This window comes from Wickerhamomyces ciferrii, contig 00039, assembly GCF_000313485.1.
Source record: "Wickerhamomyces ciferrii WGS project CAIF00000000 data, strain NRRL Y-1031 F-60-10, contig 00039, whole genome shotgun sequence".
Classification (NCBI taxonomy): Eukaryota; Fungi; Ascomycota; class Saccharomycetes; order Phaffomycetales; family Wickerhamomycetaceae; genus Hansenula; species Hansenula ciferrii.
This window is the reverse complement of record NW_011887701.1, coordinates 122,947-136,657: the sequence shown is the minus strand read 5'-3', so window position 1 is coordinate 136,657 and position 13,711 is coordinate 122,947. Positions and strand designations below refer to the sequence as shown.

General features: G+C 34.1%; 3 protein-coding genes across 3 annotated transcripts; 1 reads left to right on the top strand and 2 right to left on the bottom strand.

The window, feature by feature from the left end:
- Positions 1–95: 95 nt before the first annotated feature.
- Positions 96–6,997, top strand: MEC1 (protein kinase MEC1; the record flags this gene model as incomplete). The annotated part of the gene is made up of 2 exons (XM_011277654.1): positions 96–249; positions 318–6,997. The coding sequence occupies 2 exons, from the start codon at positions 96–98 to the stop codon at positions 6,995–6,997; spliced, it is 6,834 nt and encodes a 2,277-aa protein (XP_011275956.1).
- Positions 6,998–7,144: 147 nt separating this feature from the next.
- On the bottom strand, positions 7,145–10,060 carry NVJ2 (Nvj2p; the record flags this gene model as incomplete). Its single annotated transcript, XM_011277653.1, has 1 exon — positions 7,145–10,060. The coding sequence occupies one exon, from the start codon at positions 10,058–10,060 to the stop codon at positions 7,145–7,147; it is 2,916 nt and encodes a 971-aa protein (XP_011275955.1).
- A 1,519-nt stretch (positions 10,061–11,579) lies between these two features.
- On the bottom strand, positions 11,580–12,098 carry BN7_1741 (uncharacterized protein; the record flags this gene model as incomplete). Its single annotated transcript, XM_011277652.1, has 1 exon — positions 11,580–12,098. The coding sequence occupies one exon, from the start codon at positions 12,096–12,098 to the stop codon at positions 11,580–11,582; it is 519 nt and encodes a 172-aa protein (XP_011275954.1).
- Between the last annotated feature and the right edge of the window lie 1,613 nt (positions 12,099–13,711).

Genomic DNA, 13,711 nt, shown 5'->3' with positions numbered 1-13,711 from the left:
GATCAAAGATCTATAGGCAAACGTTTAAGGTAATTTTGAATCCACTTCAACTATAAGTTTATCCATAGTTATATGCTGCTAAAGAATCAAAGTAGATGTCGAATGGAAGTACTATAGCATTGGATGCCTTGTATGAGCTGGTCAACGCTATTTTAAGTGGCGAATCTCAAGACAATTCATCAGACACTCAACTAAAGTTGTTAACAATTATTGTCAAACATGGTATTCAAGACAACAAAAAACCAGATGGTATGTTTTTTGAAACGTATTGGTGTAATATCAAGAACTAACAAACTATATAGGTATAACACAGTCAGATTGGATAAGGAATTGCTTAAGCGCTATAGAAATAATATGTGAAAAAGATCCACATTTGCTTAATGGAGAGTCAGAAGAACCAGAAACAATGATCTATGTTTGGATATTGAAATCATTGATTCCATTGCTATCTACAACTGAGCTTCTGTTAGTTAAGAATGTTAAACAAACAGTATTGACAATGATCCACCTTATCACCACAAAACTACGGTTGTTTAGCTATAAGAAAGATATTAAAACATTTTTTCTTGATACATTTGATACTTACCTCACAAACCTATTCAAAACGTCAATCGAAGATAAGTTGATCAGCTTACTATCTATATCAACCAATTTACTATCGTTGTTAACAGATAATGAAGTACGAAGCAAGCTACTCATAAGTTCAATATATGATCAAAAATTTGAATCGTCAGCTAGAAAACTAGATTATATTATCACAGGCCTTAGCCGATCAAGTGAAGATGACAAAATTGATACAATAAGGTCACACTTAATACTTAGCATGCTTAATTACACAATTAATAATGAATATATTACATACTCAAGATTCAAACATTTCATGGAACTTTGTTGTGAAACCATTCAATCACCTTCATTAACTTCAGATGTATCAACACAACTAACCATATCATATTCTTTATTGAAAGCTTTGGATCATTGCCTGGCTACAGAAAATTTAACTCTATTCATGAACTCTACTGCATATGAAAATACAAGTGTTATCGTGGTAAAGACATTCCCATCCTCATCGTTACATCAGGTTTTTAAGTTTATTGGGAAAGTTATATCACAGGTTAATCAAAATGACCAAGATATTGAGGATATTACCTTTGAAGAAATCAATCTTGAAAACTTAAAAATGAGCATTTTAACAAAATTATCATACTCAGATAAATCAACATCATTGGTCAAATCCTTAAGAATTGAGATACCCGAAAGTATAGATACGTTATCAAAATGGATAAACCATGTCAAAAAGCTTTTAGAGCAACCACTTCAGGATAATGATGATACATTCAAGGTGAATTATTTCAAAATCATTGCTGGTTTAGGTGATTTCTTTTGTGCTTATGCTGGCTCGTTCGATACTAAAACACAATTATGTACCAAATGTTCCAAGTCATCACTAAATCTAGACCATATAGACCAATATAGACAAGATGTTGATCAAGATAATGAAGTCCATTTGGCTTATTTATTGTTTACAAGATTTATTCTATCAGATGATACTGTTAAAAGCGATACTATTTTATCAATGGCAGCTACAATGACGATCTTCAAGATATTCTTCCATTATCAGCCTCCACAAATTGAACCAAATTGTCCATTCTTTAAATTTCTATCTTCACAAATCATTTCCACTAATAGAGATATCAGGTTACAATCTGCTCGGGTATTACCAATTTATTTTGTCTCAAAGTACAATGATACAGACGCCAACTCAGAGCCAATGTTCAAACTTTTGAACAACATTAATATAAAGTCAGATTTGTATCTTGTTGAGTCAACCACCATGGTCTGGGGGCAACTTGCAATAGCATCAGAAGGTGAAAGATTAAATGCAATTTTGTTCAAGTTGATTGATCTTCTTAGCTCACAAAATCCTTTCCAATCATCAATCGCATTTCATGAAATCCAAATAATTGCTTCAGCTAAAGGTAAAACGCCATGGCAATTACTAACTCCTTCAATGCCAGATTTGTCATTGATGATTGCCAAAAAGTTATTTTCTAAACCTGCACTAGGTCAGAAGATTTCAGAATTGGTTGGTGTTCCACTTCCAACAATCTTATCAAGAACTGCGTCACATACTGTTCCTTATCTCTTGACATATTATAAGGAAGATTTAATTGGTGAGATTGCAAAAGCAGCAGGAAAAAAGAAAATCGAATTAGTGTTGGATAATAGAGCTAAAGTATTTGCTGTTCTATTAACTAATGTCACTGATGTAAGTGAAGGGAAAATTCACAGCATTTTGTCTAATGCATGTCCAGAGTTGAAGACACTGGCGTTGTATGATCTATTACCATTAATTCAAACAGTATGGGAGCTTTTGAAGTGTTATTCTCAAGAACAACAAAATCAAACTGAAATAAAAAACGCTTTGGAACTTGCACTGAAGATTTCTGATAATGGTAATTCAGGTAAGAAATCACTTAAAAGTTTGCTAGATCGCCATATTCTTGGTGTTGTTCAACAATTTTCGGATGCGATTCATGATACAAAAGGTCTTCAGCCTTATGTTGAGAAACTAAAAGCCATAAATGCTATAGAGTTATTAGTTCAAATATCAGGGTCATCTATCGTTTCAGCCTTACCTCAAATCATCACTTGTTTACAGGCTGCTCTAGAGATTACTCTTTTAAGAGAATCTGGTTTAAGATGCTGGAAGATCTTAGTTCAACAATTGGAGGAAACACATTTGGTTACCATCCTAGATTTATCAGTTGCCATAGTATTACAAAGATGGGAGAGCTTTGATAATAGATGCAAAATGGAGGCAAAAAACTTACTTTCTGCATTCCTTGAAAAATCGGAAACATTCAAAACCAAACATGTACATTGTTTTTTCTCACTTTCAGCTAATGACGAACTATTGGAAGTTTATACCAAAGTACATCATATTATTAGAAAGAATGAAAAAACCAATTCATTGTTATATGATATTACAAGAAGGTGTAAAAATGACAACAAATTTGTCGTGAAGCAGGCTTTGTTGGATTTAAACAGATTTTTTATTCAGTATCAAAGCGAGGTATACACAACACATCTTCCAAGACCAAACTTTGCACCAGTTATATCGATGTTGTTTGGTGTTCTTCTTGATATTTTGCACAAATTCAAGCTCTCTGATGACATTTGTGTTCAGTCTTCTAAATGTTTGGGTTTGATTGGTGCTTTAGACCCTACAAAATATGAAATAGAGAAGAAAAGAGATCAAATGGTAATTGCTTCCAATTTTGAAGATCCCAAAGAAACTGTCAGGTTCCTATTAAAGTTCATTGACCAACATCTAGTGCCTGCTTTTTGGGCATCTGAAGACCCAGGAAAACAATTGTTTTTAGCTTATGCAATGCAGGAGCTTTTGAAATTATGTGGATTAGATTCCTCAAAATTTAATGTGAATCAACACGATCCAACGTCTCATGAATATTTGCTATGGTCACAATTCAGTGATATTTCCAAATCCACATTAACCCCATTAGTTTCGTCCAAGTATAGTGCAAGTCTTAGTACTTATAAGCCAATCAGTTATCCAATTTATGATGTAAAGAAAACACACACCAAGTGGTTAAGGCAATTTACCTTGGATTGTATGAGAAAAGCTAAAGGTGATATTGCTGAACCTATTTTCTCTGTTTGCTCATCACTGGTGAAGGATCAAGATTTGTCATTTTGTACGTTCATCCTTCCTTATGCTGCTTTAAATTTGGTAATCCAACAACATGATAGTGAACATGCAGAATCAATCAAGACTGAAATTTTGACTGTTTTGTCAACTAATTTAGAAGAAGTTCACCATTTGGCTGCAGACTCTTTAAGGCTTTGTTATGAATCAATTTTTAATCTTTTGGATTATTTTAGAAAGTGGATTTTTGCAAGAAAACAACTACTAAAGAGACGTATGGTGAAAGGTGTTGATTTTGGTATACAAGCAGTCACTAGGCTACTTGATAGTGTTCCACAGCAGTTAATGGCTAAACGCTCTTTACAATCAAACTCTTTTGATAGAGCCATTTTATATATGGAACAGTGCTATAGAACAGATTCATATGATGATTTCGGTACTTCTTTTTTTGGTACTCTTCAAAATATGTATGCAAACGTTGGTGATATCGATGCTCTTGATGGTGTTCTAAAGAAATTTTCTACGAAAAGTTTAAATGATCGGATCACAGAGCTTGAGTATAGTGATAATTGGAAAATGGCTCAGGATTGTTTTGAAGCTCTAGGCTCAGATGGTGGTGATATTTTAAAGTTAGATGCTGACACGCGTTTATTGAATTCTCTATACAACCATAATCTCTATGATCAATCGCTTCAAAAGTTAGAAAATCTTGTGAAAGTTAATGAACCCAACGTTAAAAAGGAATGGCTTAATATCGCCTTAGAAGCCTCTATTTTATCTGGGAATCTTGAAACATTAAGTAAATGGATGTCCAAATTTGAAAATTCAAACTCTATAAATGATTCACAATTGCTTGTTAATTATCATATTGGAAAAGCTTTGGTGAGCTTGAATGGCGGTTTGCTTGATGAATTTAAAGCTTCTGTTGAAAAAGCACAGTTGTTAATTGGTGGTCATATCAGTATGAACCGACCAGCAACGTTGTACAAAAGCCGCTCTATGCTTGTGGTGCTTCATTCTTTGAGTGATATAGACTCGATATCAAAACAAGGGAGCTCACATACATTTGCTAATACTGCTGCTCTAATGGATACAAGGCTGGAAAATACTGGAAATGATTTTGTTTCTAACTGGTACATTTCTTCAATGAGAAGAGTAGCAGATGGAATTGTTGGTAATGATTTTAATCTTGCTGATATTAGTGATAGTTGGGTCTCCTCGTCATCGTTGGCTAGAAAGCATAATAGAATTGACCTAGCTACATCATCCATTATGAATGCCATCAGGTTGAACAATGCAAACACTGAGCTAGAGTACGCAAAATTGCTTTGGGCCCAAGGTGACCACTCTCGAGCTTTGAAATACATAGAGGATTTGAAAAATGAAGAAAGACCGCTATCTACCAGGGATAAAGCATCTATTCAATTGAAATTCACCAAATGGCTTGATTACTCCAACAATAGCAGCTCGACCAAAATCATTGAAGAGTATAATTTAGCTATAAAATTGGATCCGACCTGGGAGAAAAATTATTATGCGTTAGCAAAGTATTACAATAAACTTTTGGATATTAAGATGTCACCTTCTACGGAAAAAATAAACTTGAAAGATATTTCTGGTGAATATGAACGCCGTACCATTAACTTTTATCTCAAAGCTCTCCAATGTGGTATGAAATATATTTATGAAGCACTTCCAAAAGTCATAACTGTGTGGTTAGATTTTTCAGCAAATATACAGGAACTCCCTGCTGAGCTTCAAGACTCTGCAAGGGTCACTGTGTTGGCAGAAAGAAAGAAACACTTGCAACACATTCATGATGATATATCAAAATGTGCTGATAAGCTTCCAAAGTATGTTTGGTATACAGTGTTTTCCCAATTATTGTCGAGATTATTACATCCAAATAAGCCTACTGGTCAAATCATCATAATGATATCAAGTCTTGTTGTATCTGAGTATCCAACGCATGCATTATGGTCAGTGCTAGCCCAATATAAGTCTACTCAACAAGATAGATCTAGAAAGGCTAAAAAGATTTTGGAATTGTTTGAAAATTCAGACTCTACACATCCAAACATGAGTAATGCAACCTTGTTATCTGTATCTAAGAAGTTGTTCAATCAATTGATTGAGGTTTCCAAAAAACAACTACCTAAAGTTAAAGGACCTCTTTCTTTGAAAGACGATTTTGAATTTGATCATAGTTGTGTTCCTAGCCCTTTGGTCGTTCCTGTCAAAACAAATTTTGATATCACTTTACCAGCATCAGTTCAAGCCTTGAAATATCATAATCCATTTCCAAGTTCATCAAGAGTCACAATTAATAGATTTGATAATAGAGTTGACGTATTATCTTCTATGCAACAACCAAGACATTTGTATTTGAAAGGGTCAAATGGTTATCAATATGGTATTTTATGTAAACCTAATGATGATTTAAGAAAAGATGCTAAATTGATGGAGTTCACAACTATGGTGGATCATTTATTAAAAAGAGATTATGAATCCGAACAAAGAAAACTTCATATCAAGACATATGCTGTTATTCCTTTGAATGAAAACCATGGTATTATTGAATGGGTTGAAAACAGTCGTACAATGAGAGATATTCTAAAGACACACTATTCAAATATCAATTTAGGTTTAGATATTCCATTGATCAGAAATGTCTTAGATAAGGATTGTGATGTTTCTGAAAAAGCAGCATTATTCAAGACTGAGATTTTGGACAAATACCCACCTGTTCTATACCAATGGTTCATTGAAAATTTTCCTGATCCATCGTCTTGGTATCATGCAAGAAACAATTACACTAGAACCACTGCTGTGATGTCTATGGTAGGTTATATGCTAGGTTTAGGTGATCGTCATGGTGAAAATTTATTATTAAATGAAAAAGATGGTGGTATATTACATGTTGATTTCGATTGTCTTTTCGAAAAAGGTTTAGAATTGACGGTTCCAGAACGTGTGCCTTTCAGAATGACCAAAAATATGACTGATGCTTTTGGTATCACGGGTGTTGAAGGTACTTTCAGGAAATCATGTGAAGTTACGTTAGCATTATTGAGAAATAATGAAACTACGTTGATGAATATTTTAGAAAGTTTCTTACATGATCCTATTATGGATTGGTCACATAAAAGAAGGACTAGAAACACACCGCAATCAGCATTATCAACAATTAGAAGAAAAATTAGAGGGATTTTAGATAAGGAAGGATTACCAATGAGTACACAAGGTCAAGCTGAATTTTTAATTCAACAATCAACATCATTGGAGAATTTATGCCAAATGTATATAGGTTGGATGGCATTCTGGTGATGAATATTTAAAAAAGTGTGCAATATAGTTAGACAAGTTTACGAATTTATGAACTAATTAGTCTTACTTTGTACTACAAATACCCCGTAAAAATCTAATGTACATGCTTATATATTCGTTACTTCGTGTATGCAATACGCACCATATTCATTCATCTTTTGCTTCAATATGAGATTCTTCATTTAACAAATCAGCCTGATCTTTTGCATCTTCCTCGTGCAGACTGGCTTCAATTGCTTCTTTCAAGTCATCTTCATGATCACCAACTGTGATCCCGCTTTCGGGTTCATCTTTCTTTTCTGGTAAAGCAGCAGAGTCCACTTTTTCGAATAGAGAGTCTCTGACTGGTAATGGTGGAGGTAGAGATGATTTTGTGTCCAATGAGCTATTGGTTATATGTGATTCTGAGCTTGACGGAACTTCACGAACGTTTGATTGTTGAACATGAGTTGGTAAAGTTCTTTCAGGTAATGGAGGTGGAAGTTTTTGATCTTCAGATGGAACTTGAGCAGCGTGATCTTCTGATACTGGTTTCCTTCTTGGAAATTGGGATTTGTTTGGTGATGTAGGTGATGTCTCCTTTGGTGGCGAGACTGGTGAAGCAAATGATGGGCCCATTGACTCATATGGTGATTTCATTTCTAAGTTTTTTGGTGGTAATACATGCCTTGCACTTGATTGTGAATCAGGTGCTGATGGTTCCAAGCCTGACAGATACTCAGCAGGGAATGTATGAGCTTGTGGTGCTGCTTTCATGCTTCCACTATCTTGAGAGTTCAGTGTATTTGTACTGGTTGTTCTTCTTGGTTGTCTTTTGGAACCTTCACTGGTACTTGGAGCTTTTCTTCTTGATTGGATCATTTCTGGTGGTGTATAAGGTTTTGTTGTTGTTGATGGTGATGATGAAGTTTCATCATCTTGGTGTTTAAAAGTTGCTGATGATCCATTACGATTCTTATCATTATACCATTTACCAATTTTTTTGATTGAATTTTGAATTGTTTTCTTAGATGCACTAGCTTCTTCTGACAAAATTTGAATTGTATTACTTCTTGAAAATGATTTTTCTTTTTCTGAAGATAATGTTTCTTCTGATTTATTAAGTGTTGAAGCAGTAAATGTTTTTGCCTCTTTCACAGGTGAGGATGGGGCACTTATGTCTTTAGAGACATAATCTCCATTGGATAAAAATTGTTCACTAGATGTAACAATTGAAGGTGTTGTCTTTTTACCACTTGATATAGAGTTTGTGAATGAGCCTCTAGATCTCACTGTACCAGAAGCAGTAGTATTTCTGGATCTTAGTGAGCTAAAATCATCATTATTATCTCTTGGTTCAAAATTTGGTGATTTTGAATCTGTAATATCAGATTCCAACTTAATGATGTCAGATTTTGAATCTGAATCTATGGTTTCTGTTAAATCAACATCTACTGACAAATCATCTTCTTCGTTCAAAATCTCAGCCTTTTCAGCCTCAGAAGCAACAGCTGTATCATTGTCATCTGGTCTTTTGGTTGTATCCCAAATACCACCTCTATAAATTTCTTCAGAAGTATTGAAGAATGTGATATCATCCCAATGAGGCAAAACCAAAGAATCTTTAATACCATCTTTAAACTTACCTTCGATCATTTTTCTAATCATGCTAGAAGTAATTTGCTTATCTGAGACAACAGGTTCAATATCCATTTCCACAGTTGGCATAGTTTCAAAAGTATACCAAATTCTTGTTGAAGGAGGTGGTTTAACATGAACAATCATTGGTCCTTCAATTTTGTTGATTGTAGCAGCTAATAAGATACTCACCTCTCTTGATTTGAAATAATTCATCTTTGTAGCAACCTGTAATGAAATTTTACCAGTATATGAAAATTTCATACCCAGCTTTAAACTACCATCTGGGTTTAATTCTATTAATTTGGGGAAACTTATAAATGGAGCTGCGTTACCAACATCAACTTTAGTAATTCTAATTTCATCCAAAAATCCAGGTTTATTAATCTTGGTCAATTTTTTTAACAGCTTGACATGAACAACGTTATGGAAATATTCTGTGAATTGAACACTTAGGAAAATTCTACCAATTAAGGCATTTAACCAACGTGTTTGTAACTGACCTTCTGAAGAATGTAAAGTTTGAATCAAACTAATAATATCAGCAGTTTTGAAATGTAGAGCATTAGCATAAATAGAAGGTTCAACAAGGTCCAAATCAGTGTTGGTTGGTTGGAAATTGTCTCTCTTAGTGGCTTTAATCAATTCAAAATACCAATCTTCCTTTTCATAATTTGTATCACAATAGATGAAAAATCCTTTATTTTTGGGTGGGATAATACCTGATTTTAAAATATCTATAGTTGATTCAACACCAACTTCATTATTTCTCAACGAAGCACTTGATTCTTTTGGTGGTAAGTCCGATTTTCTTCTTGATTGTCTTTTCAAGATACAAATGGCACTTCTTTTGGTAAATAATTCAGCGTCACCCAGGTCCCTCGGCCATAAAGTGACAATATTATTTGATAACACAATGACATGTTGAACGTCTTGTTGAGTATCATCTTTATAAAGGAATAAATTACCATGTCTCAATACACCAAAATATCTGTTTTTACGACGAACAATTTTCTTTGTAGCTTTATCACCAGTAGCAGACGAAGCACTATCATCACCAGCTTCACTTTGTTGAGCTTGTTTCTTGTTACTCTTCATCAGTCTGTATAGAGAGGAATAAGCGGATTTAGTTTCAGGTTCTTTGCCTTCCAATTGTTTATCATTTGCATTATTAACAAAAGTATGATATTCCCTGGTAACTGTGAGCCAGCCTGATTTGAACGCTTTGACTCCACTGGTTTGCTTCTCTTCTACCTCTGTCATTTTCAAGTTTTCATATTCATTTGTAGTAAATTCTGACAAGTCATCATCTTTATCATCAATTTCATCATCATCCACATAGCGCGGCAGAACAGTATAATATAAATATAAAGCAGCAATTATCAATAACGGCGGTAAAGTTAGCCCACCTATAAGATATGATATTATAATTGTTTTGAACGACATTGTCAATGATAAGTTCTAGGTTGTGTGATTATTTTGACACCTGAAGCGCAGTTACGTACAGCAAACGTATCAGCTTTGAACTTTGATGATGAATTCTAAGGGGGTTTATGAGCAATTGAAATTAAAGATTTGAATGATTGAGTAGAATGAAAATGCTTTCAATAATAAGGTCCGCTTTGCTTTAGATATTTCTGGCTTTTGATATAATTATTTGATATTAGATGACATGTAAAACTTCAATTGTGAATCAATTTTAGATCGACACCTTCACAATGGATTTTAACAAAGAACGCATTCGCGTATTCGCGATGTATTAGATAAGCGATGTGTAATCATAGTAGAGAATTAAACTATCTTCTATCTTCAACTTAAATAACAGCTAGAATACATCTATTTGAATAGGATATAGTGTGTATTTTCATTGATGAGAAGTCACTCCCTCAGGTCAATTGTTTTCATAAACGTACATTATGACTGGAGTATATATCAAATGTGTACTTACTGTAGATGTTTCATCATGAATAAACTTTTGAACAAGGGATACTTTCAAACACATGATTATATACAAAAAGGGATTTAATGATATATTGTTCAGTTCGTGATATATCATAAAGCATTGAAAAGAAGTATTATATATGAAATAGTAGCGCTACTGGCTTGTGTGTGATCGATAAGTTTCAGTATAACACTATAATAATATTAGCAGCTTGAAACACATACTTACCATCATCCGTTTCCCGATTAACAGATATTAATGTAAGGCTCGAATGCGTTATTTCATTATGATATGTATTGAGATCCATAGTATATAGTGTATCTTAACTTCATGTACTAACACTTCATTTGAACGTAATTACTTGGAAAGGTGTTAAACTTCAGCTGGTAAAACACCTTCCCATTTTGAATTTAACAACCCTTCCAAGTTCCAACCTTGTACCCCCATAAGCTGAATCCTTACATTCCATGATCCTGATTCCAAACTCAAATGTAATTGAAAACTATACCTTCGATTGATCTCGAACTTGAAATTTACCCCTTAAGGTAATTCGTTTTGTTCTAACTTTTAAATGTTCCAGTATCAAAATTCAAACTTTATTTCAGTATAGTGGCTTTGAAGATTTTCATCTGCTATATATTAACTTCTTAAAATAGAACTGTGATTAATTGTATAAAGATTTACATTCATTTAAAAAAATTTAGACCAGCTCGTGTTGTAACTTGTGAATCGTGATCAAGGATAATTTTAATAATTCCTGGATCAAACTGGACTCTATCGGTTATTCAATTGACTCATGAATATCAACTACATTGAAAAATATTAAAAGAAAACCCATAGCAATTAAAGTAGCTATACACTAAAAACACACAAGCCTTTAATTAAAAGACTTTAAAAGTGGAATGACACCTAACATTATTAGAAAATTAAATGATAATTATTAAAACGTATCAAACGAAATTGTATAAATTGATTTTTGTAAATTTTTGTAGTTAAAATATTTGTTTAGATCTTTCAATGAATTTAAACAAATAATAAAGCACCAGCAGCTAAAGCGGCGAAACCAGCACCACCTAAAGAACCAGCAGCAGCGTTTTCAGATTGTTCTGAAACGGTGGCACTGTGGGTACCATTTGATGAAGCTGAAGCTTGGATTTGACCATCAGAGATTTGTGAGATTGCTTGAACTGATGAAGCTGGAGCAGCTGATGATGATGGAGCTTCAGTGTTGGTTGAAGCTTGGATTTGACCATCTGAGATTTGTGAGATTGGTTGAACTGGTGCAGCTGATGAGGCTGGAGCGGCAGATGATTCTGGAGCAGCTGATGAAGCTGGAGCGGTACCAGTTGAAGCTTGAATTTGACCATCACCGATTTGAGAAATTGGTTGAGCAGCAGCTGATGAGGCTTGAGCTGGAGCTTCAGTGTTGGTAGAAGCTTGGATTTGACCATCACCAATTTGTGAGATTGGTTGAGCAGCAGCTGATGATTGACCTAAAGCAACGGAAGCTAAACCTAATAAAACGACTGATTGTAATTGCATTGTGAAATTATTATTTGAGATTGAGCGATTGAATAATATAAAACTTGATAGTTTATAAAGAACGTTAAAACAAAATCTTTTGCACTTTAAGGGGATATTTGCTGATATTTATAATCTATCGAAAATTGTGATGGCTATATAGGTAACTGTGGGAACTATGAAGTATCTTTTTTCGTCAACATGTTTAGATTTGCGCAACAAAAGTTTGAATTAACACACCGTTCAACATATAAAAATTACTCTTTGCGTATATAAATTACTACAAATCTTCGGAAAAGGGCCTTTTGTGGTCGTGAAAGTAACCAAAATGATGCATATCCACACTTGAGTATACGCTTATTTATAATATTTGATCCTTTCCTTCCTTATTTATAAGCTGATTGTTCCGTTTCTAGATGAATATTTTAACCACAAGTACACCAATCTCATCCTAATCTAACGACATAATATCATCCTCATATCTGCCTCCCTTTAAAGCGTCATCCCTTCTCTACTTCAACTGTTCAATATAAAGACACCGCAACCATGTTCTAGAGCATCGACACAGGGTTGAAGAACGCCAGATTCAATGTCAGTTGGGGAAACACTCACGGATGTGCGCGAACCTCGCAGCTTATCTTCCGAGCACGCAACTTCCCTTTTCATCGAATAATCAGATACTTCATTAGGAAACAACCAACTTCATCAACAACAAAACAGATTAACTTTCGAAGAATATGAAACAATAAAGGGCCTCAATTAAGCGATGCCCACAAAGCCACTTTCCTCATCAAATAGCCGTCAGGGAATAACATGCACATCCAATAATTTCACTACATGTTAAAGCTTGTTTCCTTACTTTATCAAATGCGCTAGCTTTCAAGCACAAAGTGGTACCTGAGTCAATAAAAAATACCAAGCACGTAGATCTTTGTTATTGGCTTGTCACCTGCTTACAATTTTAGGATCGAAGAAGCTCAATTAGACGTCATATACATATGTTTAGATGCAATCGGATTGCACGCTGACGTTCTTGCACAATACTATCGGCTAGCCAGCTAGATCTGAATATGTATTGTGATTCGTGAAGGTATCCCTTTCTTAATAAATGAACCTTCAGTGTAGGAGTTAGTACTAGTTATAAGCCCTATATTTTAGCGTGTTGAAACTTGAAGATCGTGTTGAAATTAAAAGCATCTAGCCTTTCCTTTTGATATATAAATTACTCGATGGGGTAAATTTTCAATGTGAAAACTTTTCTTCAACGGATTATGGCAGTGTAATTTTATTGTGAATTTTGAAACAAAAGAAGGTCACCATGGTTACTGTTTCTATAGATAGCATACATATATATAAAGGATCGATCATCAAACATCATTCTACTATAGATCAATAAACAAACATATAATATGGGCCTTCCTCATCAATCAAATAGTGAATAGATCACTTCATGAGATTGATTGATCGAAATGAAGGATATCAAATCAATATTGCTTGTTCTGGTGTGGCATCCAACATATAGCAATGATGTATAGAAGTATAATATTCAGTACGTCGACATTTACCGCAAATAATATATACACGTCAAGGAACAATTACTAACAATTTATTTTACATTATCTATATCAGTGGGT